The sequence below is a fragment of the Coregonus lavaretus genome (genome assembly GCF_964263955.1).
Source record: "Coregonus lavaretus genome assembly, chromosome: 31".
Lineage (NCBI taxonomy): Eukaryota > Metazoa > Chordata > Actinopteri > Salmoniformes > Salmonidae > Coregonus > Coregonus lavaretus.
Window position 1 is genome coordinate 11,823,756 of NC_140018.1, and position 24,734 is coordinate 11,848,489.

A 24,734-nucleotide genomic window follows, 5' to 3' on the forward strand; every position below is an offset into this window, starting at 1 on the left:
GACAGACAGACAGACAGAGAGAGAGAGAGAGAGAGAAAGGGGGAGTAAGTAGGGGTGGGCTGGCGACAGAGTAATAGGAAAGTCACTTGGATTACATTCCAGTAGTCCATCCATTTATCTGCCACATTCTAAGTGAGCGCCCATGTGTGTGTAAGACAAAGAGAGTAGGAGAGAGAAACAGAGTAGAAGGTAGTTGCAGTCTCAACTATAACTGGAGCTAAAGCAAACGGTGAGCGACACACACACATTATGAAAGTCCTACAGTACGTGCTGCTCGACACCAAACATAGCCCTAACTCACTTTCTCTGAGCAAATATGGCTGTTAAATTCACCCAGATCCACTGTCACCTAATCCCAGACTAATAATTAACCGTCCTGACATTTAGAGAAGTTGGAAACCACCAAGAATGCAGTTCAAATTGACCCTTCACCTGTTCTTCCATCTGTGTTGTGCACCTTGTGGTGTAAACTGAGCTTCCGTTGTATTCATCTTGTAAAGATGTCTGTCATAGCTAGTATCTACAATATCATGCTGGGCTCTCCTTCCTGTTAAGAGGTAACCTAGCTGAGATGGTCTAGTCTTCTACTCCTGATGAAGCTAAAATGGCTTTTAAGGAATATTTTACTAGAAACACTCTGTCCCTACTCCCAAATGCACGCACACGCCCCCTCCCTCCCCCATCACACACACGGCTAAAAACTACAACCAAACACTCATATTTGCGACCCTTTGAATTGGCAGTGCAACACCATTTTTAATTGGTTGATAGGTGCTAGTGATTTTTTCTTCGTTTTTGGTTCACAATATGCTATTTCTTTATTATAAAGATTTATTCAAAGAGCAATAGGTCTGCAACAATGGGTTTGCAGACCAGATATTCAAAAAGTTTTGGTCCGAAGTCTTGGTTGAATCTTTGCGATGCGCAATTCAGTCATCATGCACTGTTTGAATGAACATTTCTAAAGGCTTTCCCAAAAAACCTTCCCAATTAAATGTTGACTGCAAAGTAGGCCTACCTGGCAGAATGATATCATGATGATTTGTATCAATCATGGGGCAAAAACATGTAGCCTACACTGTACATTGCACAGTACAAAAAACAATGATATATATAAACCCTGTATTGCTGATGCTGTGTATTGGCCAGTGAGAGGCTTTGAAGCCACCGGTCGGCCATATTGGCACTCCCCAGTAGGAGCAGTCCTCCATGGGAAGGAATGGAATTCTAAAGTATTTCAATTAAATGTTTCAAGGACAAAATTACATGTATTTAAGTATTTGTCTGTTGTCCGAACCGTTTGGGTCTCACAAACACGATGGTGTTCTACGTTTTGCTCTACGACCCCCACAAGCCTCACAAGACTCGTCTGAAGGTAACGCAATACTGCTTTCAGAAATGAATGGAAGTATGGAAGTTGTTTTGTGTCTACCCCAAAAAAGGGTTAAATATGGGTAAAAATGTATAAAAACTATTTTCTGAGCTTTCTTATATACATTTACATTTTAGTCATTTAGCAGACGCTCTTATCCAGAGCGACTTTACAGTTAGTGAGTGCATACATAATTTTTTTATTTTTCATAGGACAGACACTTCAAAACATACTTCCTTTTTATTAATTGTTTGACTATCTGTTTTACCATGTGTGAATGTGTTTATTCAGTGTGTTTCTATGGGCTAATGGCAGTAAGGCCAAATTCAATGTTTAATCAAATATTATTTTCATATTTATTTTTGATACAGGGGTCCTAAAATTCCAAATCGAATAGCAAAATGATACATGGTATGACCATCTTAAAACAATTCCATATGTTAGCTTTTTTATTGTTCCCAGACCTCAAAAGAAACTCAGTTTCTCAAAATGCATTCTACCATGCTCCAAGCATGCAAATTGGAGCAAGGGAGGGTCGGAGTAGAGTCCAAATTAAAGTATGCGAAACGGAGCACTGAGGGCACTTCAACGGAAAGTATGCATAGAAATATGACGCAACCACGTAAAAAATTACGCAACATTTCTTGAACTCAATAGCAGCCATTATTTGAGCTGAAGCGAGAGAAAATACACTCCGACTTCGGATTGAAATGTTGCCAATTTAGATCTCATATGTTGCTTGACTACAATATTTTTTCTTGATACGTTAATAAATACTTGCTGTGTTAATTTTGGCATGTTTACCTGCCTTCATAGATCGCAAGCCCTTAATAAGTCAATAGGGCTAACTGGCTAGCTACTAGTACTGTAGAGTGACTGTTAAAAAGGAAACAGATTGTGCAAGGAAACAATTGTCCCTCCAAACAATCAATGTAGATATGATATTGTCAAGTTAAAATGTAATTATTTGCGCATGGAGAGTAGGTCATTATACGTTATAGGCTACTTGCTCAGCCCGCAAATTAAATATAAAATTTAAATGATGCACGCATCATCCGCTTTACCGGGCCAGTATTCTTTTCATTCGGGCCAGTAGCTTTCAGTTTGTACTGGCCCGGTGTGCCTCTGGCAAATTTACCTGAATGTCAAGCCCTGCAAGGGCATGCTAATTTAAAAGATAGCTAGTCATTACTAGCCTGGTTCTGTATGGAATGCAGGTACATTATGGGACACAGGTCAGGTCATTATTATCAGAAGAACCAAATCATGTGCTGGTGCCATCAACTGAAACATTTGGTGGCTGAAAAAAGTTAGTTTAGAGCCCTGCACACACACACACACACACGCACGCGCACACGCACGCACGCACTCCTTGGATGGAGTGGGGTAGAGAGTGCAGGTGGGAGTCATATATTTGTCTGGAGAAAGAAAAGAGGGGGACCCCTGGTTGTCAGACTCGCTACTCTCATTACTTTACATTCCACTCTCAGTGCATAGTGGATCTGCTAAGTGTGGTGTGTGTGTGTGTTGAGTGTGTGTGTGTCGGTTTTGACTGCAGCATGGCTCCCTCCTCTAAGAGTTCCCCATCCATCCCCATGCTCTTTAAAAATAACACACACACACACACACACACACCCCGAAAACACACACACACACACACACACACACACACACACACACACACACACACACACACACACACACAGGACTGCTAAGAGTAGGCCTGGGGGACCACAGTGTTCTCTACAGGAGTCAGAGTCATCCAACATCTGTAAATGTGAGAAACAAACAGGGTCTCTATCAAACCTCCCTTGCCCATAACTATATACTATATTAAAGACACTATAAATATAACAACTATAAACGCCTGTCAAACCAATCAGAATAATGGTTATGGCTTAATGTGGAATGACTCAACTATCTAATAGTCTCTGGCATGATTGATTGAGTAAGCAGCCAACATTAACACACAGAACAAATCAGATCCTATGGCCTGATACACATGGGTACACAGTCCACATCAGGTATGCTGTTGCTTCGGCCATTTTGACTGTCAGTGTGGATCTGAGGTTTGTTTTCCATTAGCTGCCTGAGTCACTGGCAGCTGTCTGTGTGTCTGTGTGTGTGTGTGTGTGTGTGTATGTATGTGTGTGTGGACTCAGTAATGAGGGAGGCAGAGGAAGATGATGTGAAGCATCAGTAAGGAGGGTACAGGAGGGGAATGCTGTCATTTCCTCATCTTTCCTCCATAATGGAAAGATGGAGAACGGGAGATGGAGAGACGGAGTGTGGGAGTGTGGGAGAGTGGGAAATGGCTGGTCTTTGAGCCGACACACACACACCCTGATGTCCCTAAAGTGCCTAAACCAATTAGAGCATCATCAGGCACCAGACCGGCGATGAGCCCAGGAAATGTCTCCCTGCACATCCTAATGTCATCATTAGTATTACTGATTTATTGATGTCTAATGGGAAGGGAAGTCCCAAAGGACACACACACACACACACACACACACACACACACACACACACACACGCACGGGCATGTCCATAAGGACAGAGGGATGACTCAACGCCACCATGACTAAGAGTCTCCAATTGACCTTTGACCTAAAGCAATTATGGTCGTCAGTCACCGAGAGAGATCATCCATGCACGTCACACACCTTGTCTTCTTACATCGTCTGAGGTGAACTTAGATGATACCTAGAGAGATACAATTGATCGATAGTTTGAGAGACTGAGAGAAAAGGACTGTGTAGCAGTCCATGACCAAAGCGCCCTCTTTGGCCTCATGGGTGGAATGTTATTAATATTTTTCATAATTTCATATATTTATTTTTTTATTTTTTTATTTTAAACGAAAATCTGGTGTTTCTATGTCAAACAGTTTTGTTATATTTCAGTCTTCTGTGATGTATATAAAGTGTAATATTGGCATGCAAACTCAAAATGTAATACATTTCAACTCTATATCTGACATGGTACTGGTGTCTTCTTTTTTAAAGACCATAACCATGTGTGTGAGGTGTACACTTTTGTTTCAAAGCAGATTTGTTTAAGACTACCAAGAATCAGTCTGTGTGACCCTGATTCAACCCACTGCAATAAAAGGTTAAAAAAATGACACACGTAGTGTGCAAAACATTAAGGACACCTTCCTAATATTGAGTTGCACCCCCGTTTGCCCTCAGAACAGCCTCAATTCGTCAAGGCATGGACTCTACAACGTGTCGAAAGTGTTCCACAGGGATGCTGGCCCATGTTGACTCCAATGCTTCCCACAGTTGTGTGAAGTTGGCTGGATGTCCTTTGGGTGGTGGACCATTCTTGATACACACGGAAAACTGTTGAGCATGAAAAACCCAGCAGCGTTGCAGTTCTTGACACACTCAAACCAGTGCGCCTGGCACCTACTACCATACCCCGTTCAAAGGCACTTAAATATTTTGTCTCAAGGCTTAAAAATCATTATTTAACCTGTCTCCTCCCCTTCATCTACCCTGATTGAACGTTTGGTGTTCGCCAAAAGGCATGTGGGAGACTCCCCAAACATATGGAAGAAGGTACTCTGGTCAGATGAGACTAAAATTGAGCTTTTTGGCCATCAAGGAAAACGCTATGTCTGGCACAAACCCAACACCTCTCATCACCCCGAGAACACCATCCCCACAGTGAAGCATGGTGGTGGCAGCATCATGCTGTGGGGATGTTGTTCATCGGCAGGGACTGGGAAACTGGTCAGAATTGAAGGAATGATGGATGGCGCTAAATACAGGGAAATTCTTGAGGGAAACCTGTTTCAGTCTTCCAGAGATTTGAGAATGGGGCGGAGTTTAAGGGGAAACATTTAAATGTCTAGGAAAGGCCTAGTCAAAGCCCATAACTCAATCCAATTGAGAATCTGTGGTATGACTTAAAGATTGTTGTACACCAGCGGAACCCATCCAACTTGAAGGAGCTGGAGCAGTTTTGCCTTGAATAATGGGCAAAAATCCCAGTGGTTAGATGTGCCAAGCTTATAGAGACATACCCCAAGAGACTTGCAGCTGTAATTGCTGCAAAAGGTGGCTCTACAAAGTATTGACTTTGGAGGGGTGAATAGTTTTGCACGCTCAAGTGTTCTGTTTTTTTGTCTTATTTCTTGTTTGTTTCACAATAATAAATATTTTGTATCTTCAAAGTGGTAGGCATGTTGTGTAAATCAAATGATACAAACCCCCCCAAAATCTATTTTAATTCCAGGTTGTAAGGCAACAAAATAGGGAAAATGCCAAGGGGGGTGAATACTTTCGCAAGCCACTGTAGCTTTCACTTGGATTCACATGGTCAGTCTATGTCATGGAAAGAGCAGGTGTTCTTAATATTTTGTACACCCAGTGTATTTCAGTACACAGACCGGTGTGTATTCTTCTTGAATCGCTAAGTATCACTGCCAGTCAAATGAGGCAGTGAAGAAGAGAAGCAGAGAAGCTAGACAACACTTTGGTCCAACATCAATGACTATCCCTCCCACTCAGCGTCTTTCTGTGTGTGTCATATGGTTGTGTTGAATACAACAAAGACTGACAAACATTTCAATACAGACAGACCATGCTGAGTATCAAACTATTAACGGCTATTCCTTACACTTTGGAATTAGTATGAAAAGCCCAGTGTGTGGACACGCGCGCACACGCACGCACACACACACAAACCCACAGACGCACACACACTGCCCTTCTTCACCGTCTGTTGCTCTGTGGGGCTTCAGTGAGCAGAGAGCGGACTCTGGAAGAATCCTTCCTGATTAGCGTATTTAAGATTGTGTGTGTGTGGGCGAGGCATGTCTGCCATGTTCATCAACACAGTCGTCCCCTGCAGGCCTTCTATTAGCCTATCAGCCTGCCTACCAGCTATTACCAACACACACACACACACACACACACACACACACACACACACACTCACACACACACTTACAGCCAACTCCATGGGAGACATCCAGCTTGTCTAGAATTATGTTGTTCTTTTATCATAACAAGGTTGATCATTGTTTTCTAAACAAAGAGTTGAGGTTTGGTATTTTCAAAACCTGGCTAATGATGGCTTCTGTTAACTGTGATTAGAGACGATATGTAAAGAGAGAGAAAAGCCAGTCAACCAGGCCCACCATGACCAGTTGCTTGCTACTATTTTCTATCTGAGAAGTAAAACAAACCCTTGATAAATGACCTACTTCTCATAACGCTGGCCACAAACACACAGATCAGTAGCGTTGCTCGCTAGCTCATGTTTTTCTATTGCTTTTGTACACTTGTAGCCTACCAGCAACTACCCATAGTTAGCCATGCCAAGCTAGCTCTGTGGTTTATTTCAAGTTGGATATACGTTGGTTGACAAGTAAACTCAAATATCAACTAAAATTGGATGGTGATCTGACATCTTTTCCCAGTGGGTACTCATTCAATGTTTCAGAGGCTAAAATCAGACAACTGTGTTCTCGCCTTTTTTACTTTAATCAGGATATCAAAAATGTGTCAATGAACAGTTTGTGTACTAGATTCACCAGAAACTTGGCAGAGATTCACCAATGCTCTCCACCCACCCACCCACCCAGTCTCTCGTGAGTCCTAGCAGGGTAGAGGCCACATAGCTAGCAGCGCAACACAAATACACAATAAGTTAATACACAAAGGAATTTATTCCAAAGTAACCAGGCTGTCCTAGTTAAAAGGCTCAGTTAAAGATGCCCTTTGATGTTAGTGATGACGTTGGTTTCCCTCTGTGTTTATCCATGGAGGGATCCTCCTCACTGAAGACTACATTAAAGGGATTCCTGATCCTTATGTCGGTGTATGTCTGTGTGTGTGTGTGTGTGTGTGTGTGTGTGTCTGTGTCTGTGTGTGTGAGTGTATGTCTGTGTCTGTGTGTGTGAGTGTATGTCTGTGTATGTCTGTGAGTTTATGTCTGTGTATGTCTGTGAGTGTATGTCTGTGTATGTCTGTGTATGTCTGTGTATGTCTGTGTGTCTGTGTGTGTCTGTGAGTGTCTGTGAGTGTCTGTGAGTGTATGTGTGGTACACCCAGTCCTAGATCTGCCATCCCCCAGCTAACTGGCCTGATTGAGTAAGAGAAGGGAAATGTGGGAGGGATGATACGGGGAGGGAGGAAAAACAAAACACACTGACACTCACAGTAGACTAACACACACTCACAGCAGACTATCAGACTTTTGGTCGCCATGACAAAGTTGGTAAATGTGGTGGATCAATGCGGTATCTGGCTGTGCCTTTAGTTCTAATGACTAACACCATTAATTATTTTGCCATAAAGGAGATAGCCCTACTTACGTGTGTGTATGTCAGGGTTTCTGTTAGGAAAATGTGGCGTCGGACATTTGACCGGCAACATTTTAAATTTACCAGACATTTGAGAAATTTACCAGACCCATATGCATCGTGTGTAACCTGATTAGGGCATCCACCCACGGTGCTCAGAATGACAGAAATCACATTTAGATTATGGCCATTCATATTAACAGAACATGCATGTCGAGGATGCAATGATGTGCGGTCCTTTTTACCGAATTCTGATGTGCACTTTGAAAATGTTAGAATAACTGACCACACGTACATTTCCTCAGCCAACAAGACCAGTAACGAACATCAAAACCACTAGCCTATGTAAATCTACTATAGTAGAAAGGTTTAGTCTCTGGGACAGTTGTGTGATAATAGATCCCAAATTCACACATCACCTCGCAAAAGTATTCATCCCCTTTGGCGTTTTTCTTATTTTGTTGTAATTTAAATGTATTTTTATTTGGATTTCATGTAATGGTCATACACAAAATAGTCAAAATTGGTGAAGTAGAATTTAAAAAATAGCTTGTTTCAAAAAATTCTAAAAAATAAATAAGGGAAAGGTGGTGCGTGCATATGTATTCACCCCCTTTGCTATGAAGCCCCTAAATAAGATCTGGTGCAACCAATTACCTTCAGAAGTCACATAATTAGTTAAAGTCCACCTGTGTGCAATCTAAGTGTCACCCAGAGTCTGCAACACCACTAAGCAAGGGGCACCACCAAGCAAGCGGCACCATGAAGACCAAGGAGCTCTCTAAACAGGGACAGGGACAAAGTTGTGGAGAAGTACAGATCAGGGTTGGGTTATAAAAAAATATCCGAAACTTTGAACATCCCACGGAGCACCATTAAATCCATTATTATAAAATCGAAATAATTTGGCACCACAACAAACCTGCCAGGAGAGGGCCGCCCACCAAAACTCACGGACCAGGCAAGGAGGGCATTAATTAGAGAGGCAACAAAGACACCAAAGATAACCCTGAAGGAGCTGCAAAGCTTCACAGCGGAGATTGGAGTATCTGTCCATAGGACCACTTTAAACCGTACACTCCACAGATTTGGGCTTTACGGAAGAGTGGCCAGAAAAAGCCATTGCTTAAAGAAAAGAATGAGCAAACACGTTTGGTGTTCGCCAAAAGGCATGTGGGAGACTCCCCAAACATATGGAAGAAGGTACTCTGGTCAGATGAGCCTAAAATTAAGCTTTCTTTCCATCAAGGAAAACGCTATGTCTGGCACAAACCCAACACCTCTCATCACCCCGAGAACACCATCCCCACAGTGAAGCATGGTGTTGGCAGCATCATGCTGTGGGGATGTTTGTCAACTAATAGTCTTGGAAGGATCCTGCTTGATTCTGTAAGTAGAATTGTTTTAAATTGTAAACTGTGTTGGTTCTGTCTGTCTGTCATTAGTAAGCTACCCAGTCTGCTTAAAAAGCGATTGCTACCCATGCCACTTATTTTGTTCTCTGCAGATTACAACTCAATAGGAGGGGGAGTGGCTACACTTGTCTCTCTAGGTGGTGTGTATATAAGCAAGGCCTGGCTAATTTACTAGCGTGTCAACTAATAGTCTTGTAAGGATCCTGCCTGATTCTATTACAACTCAATAGGAGGGGGAGTGGCTACACTTGTGCTAGGCAATTAGCTTAGTGTTAATTAGCACAACCTCTTTGTTCAGCGGCAGCTGTCTGCGGCAGCTGTCCCCAAAACGAAGACTGTCCCTGAAACAAAGACAGTTCTGCCAAGTTGTTCTGCGGGAGTTAGTCGAGGGAGTCCCCGCTCTCTCGCTTCCCCAGATGTTTAGTTAATTTCATTCCGATCTATTTTGCATTATTGTAGCCTTTTCTGTAGCCTGTCAACTATGTGTCTGTCTATCCCTGTTCTCTCCTCTCTGCACAGGCCATACAAACGCTTCACACCGCGTGGCTTCTACCACTCTAATCTGGCGGTCCCTGCGCGCACGACCCACGTGGAGTTCCAGGTCTCCGGCAGCCTCTGGAACTGCCGCTCTGCGGCCAACAAGGCAGAGTTCATCTCAGCCTATGCTACCCTGCAGTCTCTCGACTTCTTGGCGCTGACGGAAACATGGATTACCTCAGAAAACACTGCTACTCCTACTGCTCTTTCCTCGTCTGATCATGTGTTCTCGCATACCCCGAGAGCATCTGGTCAGCGCGGCGGTGGCACAGGAATCCTCATCTCTCCCAAGTGGACATTCTCTCTTTTCCCCCTGACCCATCTGTCGATCTCCTCATTTGAATTCCATGCTGTCACAGTCACTAGCCCATTCAAACTTAACATCCTTGTCATTTATCGCCCTCCAGGTTCCCTTGGATAGTTCATCAATGAGCTTGATGCCTTGATAAGTTCCTTTCCTGAGGATGGTTCACCCCTCACAGTTCTGGGAGACTTTAACCTGCCGACGTCTGCCTTTGACTCATTTCTCTCTGCCTCCTTCTTTCCACTCCTCTCCTCTTTTGACCTCACCCTCTCACCGTCCCCCCCTACTCACAAGGCAGGCAATACGCTTGACCTCATCTTTACTAGATGCTATTCTTCTACTAATCTCACTGCAACTCCCCTCCAAGTCTCCGACCACTACTTTGTATCCTTTTCTCTCTCGCTCTCCTCCAACACTACTCACTCTGCCTCTACTCAGATGGTAATGCGATGTCGCAACCTTCGCTCTCTCTCTCCCGCTACTCTCTCCTCTTCCATCCTATCATCTCTTCCCTCTGCTAAATCCTTCTCCCTCCGGTCTCCTGATTCTGCCTCCTCGACCCTCCTCTCCTCCCTTTCTGCATCTTTTGACTTTCTATGTCCCCTATCCTCCCGGCCGGCTCGGTCCTCCCCTCCTGCTCTGTGGCTTGACGGCTCATTGCGAGCTCACAGAACAGGGCTCCGGGCAGCCGAGCGGAAATGGAGGAAAACTAGACTCCCTGCGGACCTGTCATTCTTCCTCTGTTTCTGCTGCTAAATTCACTTTCTACCACTCTAAATTTCCAGCCTCTGCCTCTAACCCTAGGAAGCTCTTTGCCACCTTCTCCTCCCTGCTGAATACTCCTCCTACTCCTCCTCCACCTCCCCCTCCCTCCTCCCTCCTCCCTCTCTGTGGATGACTTCGTCAATCATTTTGAAAAGAAGGTTGACGACATCCTATCCTCATTTATTAAGTCAAATGATACTGCTGGTCGTGCTCACACTGCCCTACCCTATGCTTTGACTTCTTTCTCCCCTCTCTCTCCAGATAAAATCTTGCGACTTGTGACGGCCGGCCGCCCAACAACCTGCCCGCTTGACCCTATCCCCTCCTCTCTTCTCCAGACCATTTCCGGAGACCTTCTCCCTTACCTCCCCTCGCTCATCAACTCATCCTTGACCGCTGGCTATGTCCCTTCCATCTTCAAGAGGGCGAGAGTTGCACCCCTCCTCAAAAAACCTACACTCGATCCCTCCAATGTCAACAACTACAGACCAGTATCCCTTCTTTATTTTCTCTCCAAAATAGATAGCCAACTCTCCTGCTATCTCTCTCAGAATGACCTTCTTGATCCTAACCAGTCAGGTTTCAAGACTGGTCATTCAACTGAGACTGCTCTTCTCTGAGTCACGGAGGCTCTCCGCACTGCCAAAGCTAACCCTCTCTCCTCTGCTCTTATCCTTCTAGACCTATCTGCTGCCTTTGATACTGTGAACCATCAGATCCTCCTCTCCACGCTCTCCGAGTTGGGCATCTCCGGCGCTGCTCACTCTTGGATTGCGTCCTACTTGACAGGTCGCTACTACCAAGTGGCGTGGCGATAATCTGTCTCCGCACCACGTGCTCTCACCACTGGTGTCCCCCAAGGCTCAGTTCTAGGCCCTCTCCTATTCTCTCTATACACCAAGTCACTTGGCTCTGTCATATCCTAACATGGTCTCTCCTATCATTGCTACGCAGAAGACACACAATTAATTTTCTCCTTTCCCCCTTCTGATAACATTCGCAGAGTACGACCCTACCTTACACAGAAAGGCACTTGTCATCTCCCGTCTGGATTACTGCAACTCGCTGTTGGCTGGGCTCCCTGCCTGTGCCATTAAACCCCTGCAACTTATCCAGAACGCTGCAGCCCGTCTGGAGTTCAACCTTCCCAAGTTCTCTCACGTCACCCCGCTTCTCCGCACACTCCACTGGCTTCCAGTTGAAGCTCGCATCTACAACAAAACCATGGTGCTTGCCTACGGAGCTGTGAGGGGAACGGCACCTCCTTACCTTCAGCCTCTGATCAGACCCTACACCCAAACGAGGGCACTACGTTCATCCACCTCTGGCCTGCTAGCCCCCCTACCTCTACGGAAGCACAGTTCCCGCTCAGCCCAGTCAAAGCTATTCGCTGCTCTGGAGCTCCCCCACGACGCCAGGACAGCGGAGTCACTGACCACCTTCCGGAGACACTTGAATCCCTCTTTAAGGAATACCTGGAATAGTATAATAGTAATCCTTCTACCCCCCCTTTACTACCACTGTCTTTTGTCTAAACTAACACCCAACTTATTTCACCTGCTAGCACTGACTTGTTTAAAGAAATGTACTTATTGTGATCGAGATGTAGTTGTCCCTGATTGAACTGACTTTGCTCACAGCTGCTTGTTTGAAGAAGTGTACTTACTGTGATCAAGATGTGGTTGTCCCACTGGCTATCCTAAGTTGAATGCACCAATTTGTAAGTCGCTCTGGATAAGAGCGTCTGCTAAATGACTTAAATGTAAATGTTTTTCCATCAGCAGGGACTGGGAAACTGGTCAGAATTGAAGGAATGATGGATGGCGCTAAATACAGGGAAATTCTTGAGGGAAACCTGTTTCAGTCTTCCAGAGATTTGAGACTGGGGCGGAGGTTCACCTTCCAGCAGGACAATGACCCTAAGCATACTGCTAAAGCAACACTCGAGTGGTTTAAGGGGAAACATTTAAATGTCTTGGAAAGGCCTAGTCAAAGCCCAGACCTCAATCCAATTAAGAATCTGTGGTATGACTTAAAGATTGCTGTACACCAGCGGAACCCATCCAACTTGAAGGAGCTGGAGCAATTTTGCCTTGAAAAATGTGCCAAGCTTATAGAGACATACCCCAAGAGACTTGCAGCTGTAATTGCTGCAAAAGGTGGCTCTGGGGGGGGGGACTTGAGCGTGCATAAATATTTCTTGTTTGTTTCACAAGTTTTTTTTATTTTGCATCTTCAAAGTAGTAGGCATGTTGTGTAAATCAAATTATACAACCCCAAAAAAAGCAATTTTATTTCCAGGTTGTAAGGCAACAAAATAGGAAAAATGCCAAGGGGTGTGAATACTTTCGCAAGCCACTGTACAACCAGCAGGCCTAGGCTACATAAAAAAACAGTTAAAAGGCAAATGAGTCTGATGCAACAGATCAGAACGTTTAGCATAAAATGTTGATAAAATATTATTTCTTCACATTATAAGCTCAGCAATACGCACAAGGCAGTAGACTAGGTGTGAGTGTTCATTCTATAATTTAATTAGAGGAAAAACACTGTTGTCAAAAGGGCCCTGCACATGCGAGCGGTTTGATGTGACAGAGATGAAAATATCCGTTAGAAATGCTGAAAGAGAGGGGACATACAGTTGAAGTCGGAAGTTTACATACACTTAGGTCGTTTTTCAACCACTCCACAAATGTCTTGTTAACAAACTATAGTTTTGGCATGTCGGTTAGGACATCTACTTTGTGCATGACAAGTATTTTTTCCAACAATTGTTTACAGACAGATTATTTCACTTAGAATTCACTGTATCACAATTCCAGTGGGTCAGAAGTTTACATACACTAAGTTGACTGTGCCTTTAAACAGCTTGAAAAATTCCAGAAAATTAGTTCATGGCTTTTGAAGCTTCTGATAGGCTAATTGACATCATTTGAGTCAATTGGAGGTGTACCTGTGGATGTATTTCAAGGCCTACCTTCAAACTCAGTACCTCTTTGCTTGACACCATGGGAAAATCAAAATAAATATTTTTGGAGAAATGTCCTCTGGTCTGATGAAACAAAAATAGAACTGTTTGGCCATAATGACCATCATTATGTTTGGAGGAAAAAGGGTGTGCCTTGCAAGCCGAAGAACACCATCCCAACCGTGAAGCACGGGGGTGGCAGCATCATTACATTTACATTTACATTTACGTCATTTAGCAGACGCTCTTATCCAGAGCGACTTACATTTTTTACATTTTACATTTTAGGCATTTAGCAGACGCTCTTATCCAGAGCGACTTACAGTTAGTGAATACATATGTTGTTGTTTTTTTTATACTGGCCCCCCGTGGGAATCAAACCCACAACCCTGGCGTTGCAAACGCCATGCTCTATCAACTGAGCTACATCCCTGCCGGCCATTCCCTCCCCTACCCTGGACGACGCTGGGCCAATTGTGCGCCGCCCATGAGTCTCCCGGTCGCGGCCGGCTGCGACAGAGCCTGGATTCGAACCAGGATCTCTAGTGGCACAGTTAGCACTGCGATGCAGTGCCTTAGACCACTGCTTTGCTGCAGGAGGGACTGGTGCATTTCACAAAATAGATGGCATCATGAGGAAGGAAAATTATGTGGATATATTGAAGCAACATCTCAAGACATCAGTCAGGAAGTTAAAGCTTGGTCGCAAATGGGTCTTCCAAATGGACAATGACCCCAAGCATACTTCCAAAGTTGTGGCAAAATGGCTTAAGGACAACAAAGTCAAGGTATTGGAGTGGCCATCACAAAGCCCTGACCTCAATCTTATAGAACATTTGTGGGCAGAACTGAAAAAGTGTGTGCGAGCAAGGAGGCCTACAAACCTGACTCAGTTACACCAGCTCTGTCAGAAGGAATGGGCCAAAATTCACCCAACTTATTGTGGGGAGCTTGTGGAAGGCTACCCGAAACGTTTGACCCAAGTTAAACAACTTAAAAGCAATGCTACCAAATACTAATTGAGTGTATGTAAACTTCTGACCCACTGGGAAGGTGATGAAAGAAATAAAAGCTTAAATAAATCATTCTCTCTACTATTATTCTGACATTTCACATTCTTAAAATAAAGTGGTGATCCTAACTGACCTAAGACAGGGAATTTCTACTAGGATTAAATGTCAGGAATTGTGAAGAACTGAGTTTTAATATATTTGGCTAAGGTGTATGTAAACTTCTGACTTCAACTGTAATAGGCTACTTTGAAGCAAGGTAAGAGATGCCTCATAATATGCATTAAAATGTTAAGGTTTCAAACAATTAAGCATTTATTTTCTAAATGCATACTGCCTCCAGCTCACTGCAAAGTGGTGTGTGAGGCACTGATCAAATCAAATCAAAACATATCTTATTTGTCACATACACATGTTTAGCAGATGTTATTGCGGGTGTAGCGAAATGCTTGTGTTTCTAACTTCAACAGTGCAGTATATCTAACAATTCACAACAATACACACAACCTAAAAGTAAAATAATGGAATTAAGGAATATATAAATATTAGATATTAGGATGAGCAATGTCAGAGCGGAATAGACTAAAATAGAATAGAATAGAATACAGTATATACAGTGGCTTGCGAAAGTATTTTTGGGGGGTTTGTTTCATTTCATTTACACAACATGCCTACCACTTTGAAGATCCAAAATATTTGTTCTTGTGAAACAAACAGAAAACTTGTGCATTGCCTTTGGAGGTTGTTGTTGGGGTGTGACAACATGAAGAAGACAGCAGTGTCGATGCAAATGAAGTTGGCCGTCATAAGTCTCAGAAATGAAAATCAATCATTCAGGAACATTGCAAAAACCCTGGCCATGCCCACGTCAACAATTTGGTTCATCATTAACAAGAAAAAAACAACCGGTGAACTCAATTATGTCAAAAGACCCGGTAGACCGAGGAAGACCACTGTAGTGGATGACCGGAGAATACTCTCTATGGTGAAGAAAAAAACCCTGATAACAGCCCAACAGATCAAAAACACTCTCCTGGATGCAGGTGTAGATGTGTCAAAGTCTACCATACGTAGAAGACTACACCAGCAGGACTACAGAGGGTAACACTACAAGATGCAAACTACTGATAAGCCTGAAGAACAGAAAGGCGAGATTACAGTTTGCTAAAAAGCACCTAAAAGAGCCCCAAGAGTTCTGGAAAAAAGTATTGTGGAGAGATGAGACAAAGATTAACATGTACCAGAGTGATGGAAAGACAAAAGGGTGGAGAAAAAAAAGAAATACCCATGATCCAAAGCATACCACCTCATCCATGAAACATGGTGAAGGGGGTGTTATGGCTTGGGCCTGTATGGCTGCCAGTGGAACAGGCTCACTTGTCTTCATCGATGATGTGACTGCAGACAGAAGTAGAACAATGAATTCTGAAGTCTACAGAAATATTTTATCTGCTCAGATAAAACCAAATGCCTCCAAACTCATTGGACGGCACTTCATCATGCAACAAGACAATGACCCTAAACATACTGCTAGAGCAACAAAGGGGTTTTTGATGGCCAAAAAGTGGAAAATCCTTGACTGGCCGAGTCAATCACCGGATCTGAATCCAATTGAACATGCATTTTACATGCTGAAGAGGAGACTGAAGGCAATAAGTCCCCGAAACAAGCAGGAACTGAAGATGGCTGCAGTACAGGCATGGCAGAGCATCACCAGGGAAGATACCCAGCGTCTGGCGATGTCAATGCATCGCAGACTTCAAGCAGTCATTGCATGCAAAGGATATGCAACCAAATATTAACTATGATTACTTTATTCTACATTATGTTAAACTGTCCAATGTTTTTTAATGCCCAAAAATGGGGGGGACCATGTACAAAAGCTTCTATAATTCCTAAACTGTTCATCCGATATGTATGAAAATACCCTCAAATTAAAGCTGACAGTCTGCACTTCACCCTCATTGTCCTTGTCTCCTTTCAAACTCAAAGTGCTAGAGTACAGAACTAAAATAATAAAAACATTGTCACTGTCCAGTGAATTATGGAGCTCACTGTATGTTGAGCCAGGGTGTGAGTTTTCTTTGTTTATTCTAGTTTTTTTATCTAGCTCTTTCGTTTCTATGTTGGCCAGTGTGGTTCTCAATCAGAGGCAACGTGTATCAGCTGTTGCTTGTTGTCTCTGATTGGGAACCATACTTAGGCAGACAGTTTCCCACAGTGTTTGTGGGATCTTGTTCCTGTATAGGTTTGTGTTTTGCACCTTTGGACGTCACGTATCGATTTGTTGTTTTTGTTCGTGTTCATTCAAATTAATCAAATATGTTCACCTTCCACGCTGCGCCTTGGTCCTCTGTATCCGACGATCGTGACAGAAGATCCCACCAACACTGGACCAAGCAGCGTGTCCAGGAGCCAGCGCCAGAGGTATCGCTAAAGGACATCAACCTCGACTGGGCCTGGCCCACGGGGAGGAGAGACCCCCAGAAATGTTTTAGGGGGGGGCTCACGCCGTGGACGACGGGGCAGCAGGAGGCCGCGATAGAGCGGTCCAGCGGGTTTACAGAGGAGGCCGCCAGGTTAAGGGGGCCACTGGTCACAGAGGAGAGGGAAAGTGTAGAGGCACGGCGAGAGGTACTGGGGTGTGTTACCAGTCCGGTCCGGCCCGTTCCTGATCCCTGCGTAGGGCCAGTGGTGTGTGTCCCCAGTACGGTCCGGCCTGTTCCTCGCATCGAGCCAGTGGTGCGCTTCGCCAGTCCGGTTCGGTCCGTTCTTGCTCCCCGCACCAAGTCAGTGGAGCGCTTCGTCAGCCCGGTCCGGTCCGCTCCTGTTCCCCGCACCAAGTCAGTGGTGCGCTTCGTCAGCCCGGTCCGGCCCGTTCCTGCTCCCCACGCCAAGCCAGTGGTGTGCGTCGTCAGCCCGATCCGTTCCTGCTCCCCACGCCAAGCCAGTGGTGTGCGTCGTCAGTCCGGCACAGCCCGTGCCTGTTCCACCGGTGCCTTGTCCGGCACCGGTCTGCTGCTCCACGCCGGAGCTAGAGCAATCCGCTCCACCAGTGTTCAGTCCAGCTCCGGCCAGCAGGGCCAGACCGGACCAGGGGTACTTTGGGGGGTTAGAGAGGGAGTGGGGATCATGCCCGGAGCCGGATCCGCCGCCAAGGCAGAGTGCCCACCCGGTCCCTCCCCTGTGGTGTTTGGTTGGCGCGGTCGGAGTCCGCGCCTTTGGGGGGGGGGGGGGTACTGTCACGCCCTGGCTCTGGGGACGCTTGTATGTTGAGCCAGGGTGTGAGTTTTCTTTGTTTATTCTAGTTTTTTATCTAGCTCTTTCGTTTCTATGTTGGCCAGTGTGGTTCTCAATCAGAGGCAAAGTGTATCAGCTGTTGCTTGTTGTCTCTGATTGGGAACCATACTTAGGCAGCCAGTTTCCCACAGTGTTTGTGGGATCTTGTTCCTGTATAGGTTTGTGTTTTGCACCGTTGGACGTCACGTATCGATTTGTTGTTTTTGTTCGTGTTATCATTCAAATTAATAAAATATGTTCACCTTCCACGCTGCGCCTTGGTCCTCTGTATCCGGCGATCGTGACAGCGCCAGACATAGCGTTTTCCTTGATGGCCAAATGCTCAATTTTAGTCTCATCTGACCAGAGTACCTTCTTCCATATGTTTGGGGAGTCTCCCACATGCCTTTTGGCGAACACCAAACGTATTTGCTTATTTTTTTCTTTAAGCAATGGCTTTTTTCTGGCCACTCTTCTGTAAAGCCCAGCTCTGTGGAGTGTACGGCTTAAAGTGGTCCTATGGACAGATACTCCAATCTCCGCTGTAGAGCTTTGCAGCTCCTTCAGGTTTATCTTTGGTGTCTTTGTTGCCTCTCTGATTAATGCCCTCCTTGAGTTTTAGTGGGCGGCCCTCTCTTGGCAGGTTTGTTGTGGTGCCATATTCTTTCCATTTTTTATAATGGATTTAATGGTGCTCCGTGGGATGTTCAAAGTTTCTGATATTTTTGTATAACCCAACCCTGATCTGTACTTCTCCACAACTTTGTTCCTGACCTGTTTGGAGAGCTCCTTGGTCTTCATGGTGCCGCTTGCTTGGTGGTGCGCCCCTTGCTTAGTGGTGTTGCAGACTCTGGGGCTTTTCAGAACAGATGTATATATACTGAGATCATGTGACACTTAGATTGCACACAGGTGGACTTTATTTAACTAATTATGTGACTTCTGAAGGTAATTGGTTTCACCAGATCTTATTTAGGGGCTTCATAGCAAAGGGGGTGAATACATATGCATGCACCAACATATTCAAATAATGATTGACATTTTCTTTCAGAAAAAATTTTATTTTTATGAATCTATTCATACTATTTCATCCTTCCATGAGATCCTGACTCCCGACACATTCATTACTAAGGGGCAGCTGGACATTGAATGTCAATATTGAAACAATGTTGCAAATGTCGGAGAGACAGACAAATCTCCGCTGTTGAAAACCAAATGCTAGTCTAAAAGAAATGGGAGATAATGTCTAGATGCTTTTTATTGTGTAGATCAAGTTCATAAATTGCCTGGCTGGGCTGATGAGACAGTGGATTGCGCAGTGAGATGGAACAGAGTAAATAGGCATTTCAACGTCATAGCTTTAGCCAGTGGTGACTTGTGGAATAGACACCGGCTGGAATGCGGTTTTAACCAATCAGCATTCAGGATTAGACTCACCCGTTGTATAATGTAATATAATGATTAATGTCAAGTTGGTTGGAGGACAAGTTGGCACTCAGTGTTTGCCAAACTGTTGGTAGTTTGAGTTTGTTTCTTACCTCGTCAAACCTGTCGAATGAGGCTCCTTCCTGCATGAAGCCAGGCAGGTGCTTCTGCCAGTTAAACTCATAGGACTTAGTCATGGCTGCTCACACCTGGGGGGGAGGAGAGAGAGAGAGAGAGAGAGAGAGAGAGAGAGAGAGAGAGAGAGAGAGAGAGAGAGAGAGAGAGAGAGAGAGAGATAGATAGAGATAGAGATAGAGATAGAGAGAGAGTGTTAAGACATTTTGGCCATATGTGCAGCACCAAATAGCGTTTCTATGTAGTCCTGGGAAAAACAAGACGTAGTCATAAACAGTCCATCACAGACACACACTGTTACCACTGAGTATGCACACATATTGTTTTAGGTCAGAAAGAATGACGCCACCTGTCACAGAAATAGCCAAGGATTACGTCAAACCTGAACGTGTCAGGCTGTGTGTGAGTGAGAGAGTGTGTGTGTGCGGTGAGATACTGAGACAAAGAATAGACCTGCAAGTGAACTTGTCATGTGATTTAATTTACTTGTCCCTGGGGGCCTCGCCCTCTCTCAGTTGTGTGTGTGTGTGTGTGTGTGTGTGTGTGTGTGTGTGTGTGTGTGTGTGTGTGTGTGTGTGTGTGTGTGTGCAGTGTTGCCCTCTAACACATTGAACTCTTCCCATTTATGAATGAACATTTTGTAACATGTCTTATCACTGCATCAGTAAGGAGGGTTATATCTGGATCAGACAGCAGACTGACTGTCAACTATGTTTTCCCAGAAGGGCTTTATGTAGGATATGTAATGTGTCTCAATACAAGTGTGTGCATGTTGAGTGTATTTCCATGAGAAGTGCTGTGTGCTTAGAAAAGGATACAGTTGATGTGAGTAATGACTGTGTGCGCGTGTGTGTGCGTGTGCGTGTAGACGCCACAGTACAGATACAGATCACAGAATAATGGCAGTCTGTTTTTCTCTCTAGTAGGGAGAGAGGGAAGGAAGCCGGATGTTGATGAGAGAGAGGGATGAGAAAGAAAGGGAGAGTGACACAGAACGAGGGAGATGAGAGAAGGAAGGGAGAGACAGAGAGAGCCAGCTGAGCATGACAGAATTTGGGAGAGGCGAGTGGCTCTGTGTGTGTGTGTGTGTGTGTGTGTGTGTGTCCATTTGAGTGTGTGCGCATGCCTGTGTGTTCTGTGTTTGATGTCAGGTACACAGATCAGAGACCATAGCAACACACTGTGCATCAAAACACCCTCTACCTCTTCCGAAATACTGCAACACGAGTTTGATTCAATTGCCAAACTGTACACGGGGTGTTTCTCAAAATGATTACTACCGTACTCCGAGCATGCAAATTGGAGCACGGGAGGGTCGGAGTATGAGTCCAAATCAAAATATGCGAAATGGAGCACGGAGGGCACTTCTCGAATGCGTACTCCGTTTGTACATATTTTTAAGCATGCATCGATGCAAGCTTCAACGGAACGTACGCACAGAAATATGACGCAACCATGTAAAAAATTACGCAACATTTATTGAAATCAATGGCGGCCATTATTTGAGCTGAAGCGAGAGAAAATATACTCTGACTTCGGAATGAAATGTTGCCTATTGACATCTCATATGTTGCCTGACTACAATATTTTATCTTGATACGTTAATAAATATTTGCAGTGTACATTTTTGCATGTTTATCTACCTACAATACCCACTGTAGTGTGAGTAGATTGCAAGCCCATAGTAAGTCAATAGGGCTAACTGGCTAGATACTACTGTTAGCTAGCCAGATAGCCACAAAGTATTGTTAGCTAGCTATCTACCCACAAAGAATTGACATCTACCTTGCATAACATTAGTTTTAGGCCATTTTTGCCTGTTAAACTATCTGGTTAGCTACATTATTACGTTTCACATATAGCTAGCTGATAGTTGTGAAGTAAAACGTTTGCTTTGTGTATATCTTGTTTCTTCTCTATTGCCATTTCCTGGCTGGAAGAAGGTTCCGTGAATGGGTAAGTCAATAGGGCTAACTGGCTATCTAGCTAGCCATGAAGAATTGGTAGCTAGCTACCCACGAAAATTGTCCATCTACCTTGCATACTGTACCTCCAGTTTTAGTTCATTTTTGCCTGTTTAACTAGCTGGCTAGCTAGATTATTATGATTCACATATAGCTAGCTGATAATTATGAAGGAAATGTTTGCTTTGTGTATATCTTGTTTTGTCTCTATTGTTGACATTGTCCTGACTGGAAGAAGGTTCAGTGAATGTGGAGGTGCAGCGTGAGGTAATAGAGTAGGGGGAGTTTGAGTGCTTCTCAAATGTAATGTTTTATGCATTCTCCACAGTCGTCCTCACAAGAACGTAGTAGGTGTGTGGTAGTGGGTGGTAGGTAGTAGGTGTGTGGTAGTAGTTGTGGTAGTAGGATGTAGATAGTAGGTGTGTGGTAGTAGGTAGTAGTTGTGTGGTAGTAGGTAGTAGGTGTGTGTGGTAGTAGGTGGTAGGTAGTAGGTGTGTGGTAGTAAGTAGTAGGTGTGTGGTAGTAGGTAGTTGGTGTGAGGTAGTGGGTGTGTGCAGTAGCCAACAGCATACCACCCTGCATCCCACCGCTGGCTTGCCTCTGAAGCTAAGCAGGGTTGGTCTTGGTCAGTCCCTGGATGGGAGACCAGATGCTGCTGGAAGTGGTGTGGGGACATTTCCCTGTGTAGGGAGCGGTCTTTTGGACAGGACATTAAACGGGTGTCCTGACACTCTGTGGTTCCTGAAAATCACATGGCACTTATTGTAAGAGTAGGGGTGTTAACACTGGTGTCCTGGCTAAATTGTCTATCTGGCCACCTAATCATCCCCAGATTCCAATTGGCTCATTCCTCTCCCCTGTAACTATTCCCCAAGTCATTGCTATAAATGAGAATGTGTTCTCAGTCAACATACCTGGTAAAATGAACGTAGGTGTATGTTCTTATTATAAATTTTCTTTCAACCAATCATCAGTCATTTGTGTCAGTGCAGTACATGTTGAGTGCCCTTCTCTATAAGCACGCTGAAAATCTGTATTTGGTCAAACACAATTTTTTCCAACAGTTTGCTAAGAGCTGGCAGCAAGCTGATAGGTCTGCTGTTAGAACCAGTAAAGGCTGCTTTAACACTCTTGGGAAGCGGAATTACTTTGTCTTCCCTCCAGGCCTGAGGACAAAGAATTTCCTTTAGGCTCAGATGAAAGATATGACAGATAGGAGTGGCTATAGAGTCAGCTACCATCCTTAGTAGCTAAGTTGTCATCTAAGCCACCTGTCACAGAAACAGCCAAGGATTACGTCAAACCTGAACGTGTCAGGCTGTGTGTGAGTGTGAGAGTGTGTGTGTGCGGTGAGATACTGAGACAAAGAGTTTCCATCTAAGTTGTCAATGCCAGGAGGTTTGTCATTATTGATCGATAAAAATAATCTTTCCACCTCTCCCACACTAACTTTACAAAATTCAAACTCGCAATGCTTTTCTTTCATTCTTTGTTTTTTTATGCATGAATATGATGGCTCACTGTTCGTTGTTGGCATTTCCTGCCTAAGTTTGCCCACTTTGCCAATGAAGTAATCATTAAAATAATTGGCAACATCAAATGGTTTTGTGATGAATAAGCCATCTGATTCGATGAAAGATGTAGTTGAATTTGTTTTTCTGCCCATAATTTCATTTAAAGTACTCCAGTTTTTTTCCATCATTCTTTATGTCATTGATCTTGGCTTCATAATACAGTTTCTTCTTATTTTTGTTAAGTTTAGTCACATAATTTCTCAATTTGCAGTAAGTCAGCCAGTCAGATGTGCAGCCAGACTTATTATCCACTCCTTTTGCCCCATCTCTTTCAACCAAACTGTTTTTCAATTCCTCATCAATCCATGGTGCCTTAACAGTTCTAACAGTCCATTTAATAATAAATAAATAATATGCCATTTAGCAGGCACATTTCTTAACAGGTGCATGTTTATCAATAATTGGAAGAAGAAATGTCATAAATTCATAAAGTGCAGCATCTGGATGCTCCTTATTAATCACATCAGACCAACAAATATTTTTAACATCATCCACATAAGAGTCACAGCAAAATCTTTTGTATGATCTCTTATACACTATTTTAGGCCCAGCTTTTGGAACTTTAGCTTTCCTGGATATAGTCTCTATATTGTGATCACTTCATCCAATGGGTACGGATACAGCTTTAGAACAAAGTTCTACAGTATTAGTAAAAATTTGATTGATACATGTGGATAATCTTGTTCCTGTAGTGTTTGTAAACACCCTGGTAGGTTGATTAATAACCTGAACCAGATTACTGGAACTGGTTACAGTGAGAACAGAGTGCCCTGGCAGTGCAAACCCCTGGCGACCCCTGCTTGGTGAACTCTTGACAGTGAGATAATTATGTTAGATAACTCTGTGTCCCCCAGGCTGGGGGCTCCCCTGTTGCTAGGCATAGTCTAATATGGCTGCTAGGGTAACACCCATCGGAACGCTCCCTCACTTCATAAACCCAGTGCCTTGTGAGGAGCCAATTGGGGCGCTGCAGCACTGGGGTGGCAGGAGGACATGGAAACACGGGCCTGTTCTGACTAGGAGGGAATAACCAAAGGTATCCTAGAGGTTAGAGAGGCTGGCCCATGGATGGCACAGGGATGGCACGAGGACGGCAGCGGGGACACCTCACTCCAGCCTGACCTAACTAGTGAGGAGCGCTCCCACACAGAGGTGGCACGGGGACATGAGGTCAGGGACACCTCATACCTGCCAGACCTAACTGGTGAGGAGCACTCCCACACAGAGGTGGCACGGATAAAGTGCCTACATAGAGGTTGCACAGGTACAGCTGCCACACAGGGGTGGCAATGGGGCATTAGGAAGGGGACACCTCACACCTGCCAGACCTGACAGAGGGAGAATAACATAGTTAACGCCTTCAAACTGTTCAGGAGACACAACGTGAAGACAGCACTCTTCAATCAGATGTTCTGAGTCTGACCAAGGTCATCACTGACCGAAAGCTTAGCAAATCTAACCACTCACATTACATCTGATTGAGGTATGTGGAGATTCTCCTTTTTCACTCTGATATTTTCTTCTGCACCTTTACTTAGCCTAATGGTCAGTTTGCAGCAAGTCACAAGGTGAGGACACAAGGTACCAGAAAACGATGACAGGGTATTTTATAATCATAAAGCATTCGGTGGCATCTTAGGAAACTGCAAAACGAATCAAGGTGGTGG

The 24,734-nt window shown here is 44.3% G+C and overlaps 1 protein-coding gene across 1 annotated transcript in view; it reads right to left on the minus strand.

Annotated features, from left to right (window-relative positions):
* Positions 1-24,734, minus strand: part of LOC311106993 (1-phosphatidylinositol 4,5-bisphosphate phosphodiesterase beta-4-like) — a 155,289-nt gene that overhangs the window by 80,378 nt on the left and 50,177 nt on the right. Inside the window, exon 4 of the mRNA XM_084149419.1 lies at positions 19,508-19,603. Coding sequence (XP_084005545.1) covers positions 19,508-19,591 — 84 coding nt within the window. The 5' untranslated portion in view covers positions 19,592-19,603. The remainder of the gene's footprint in view (positions 1-19,507; positions 19,604-24,734) is intronic.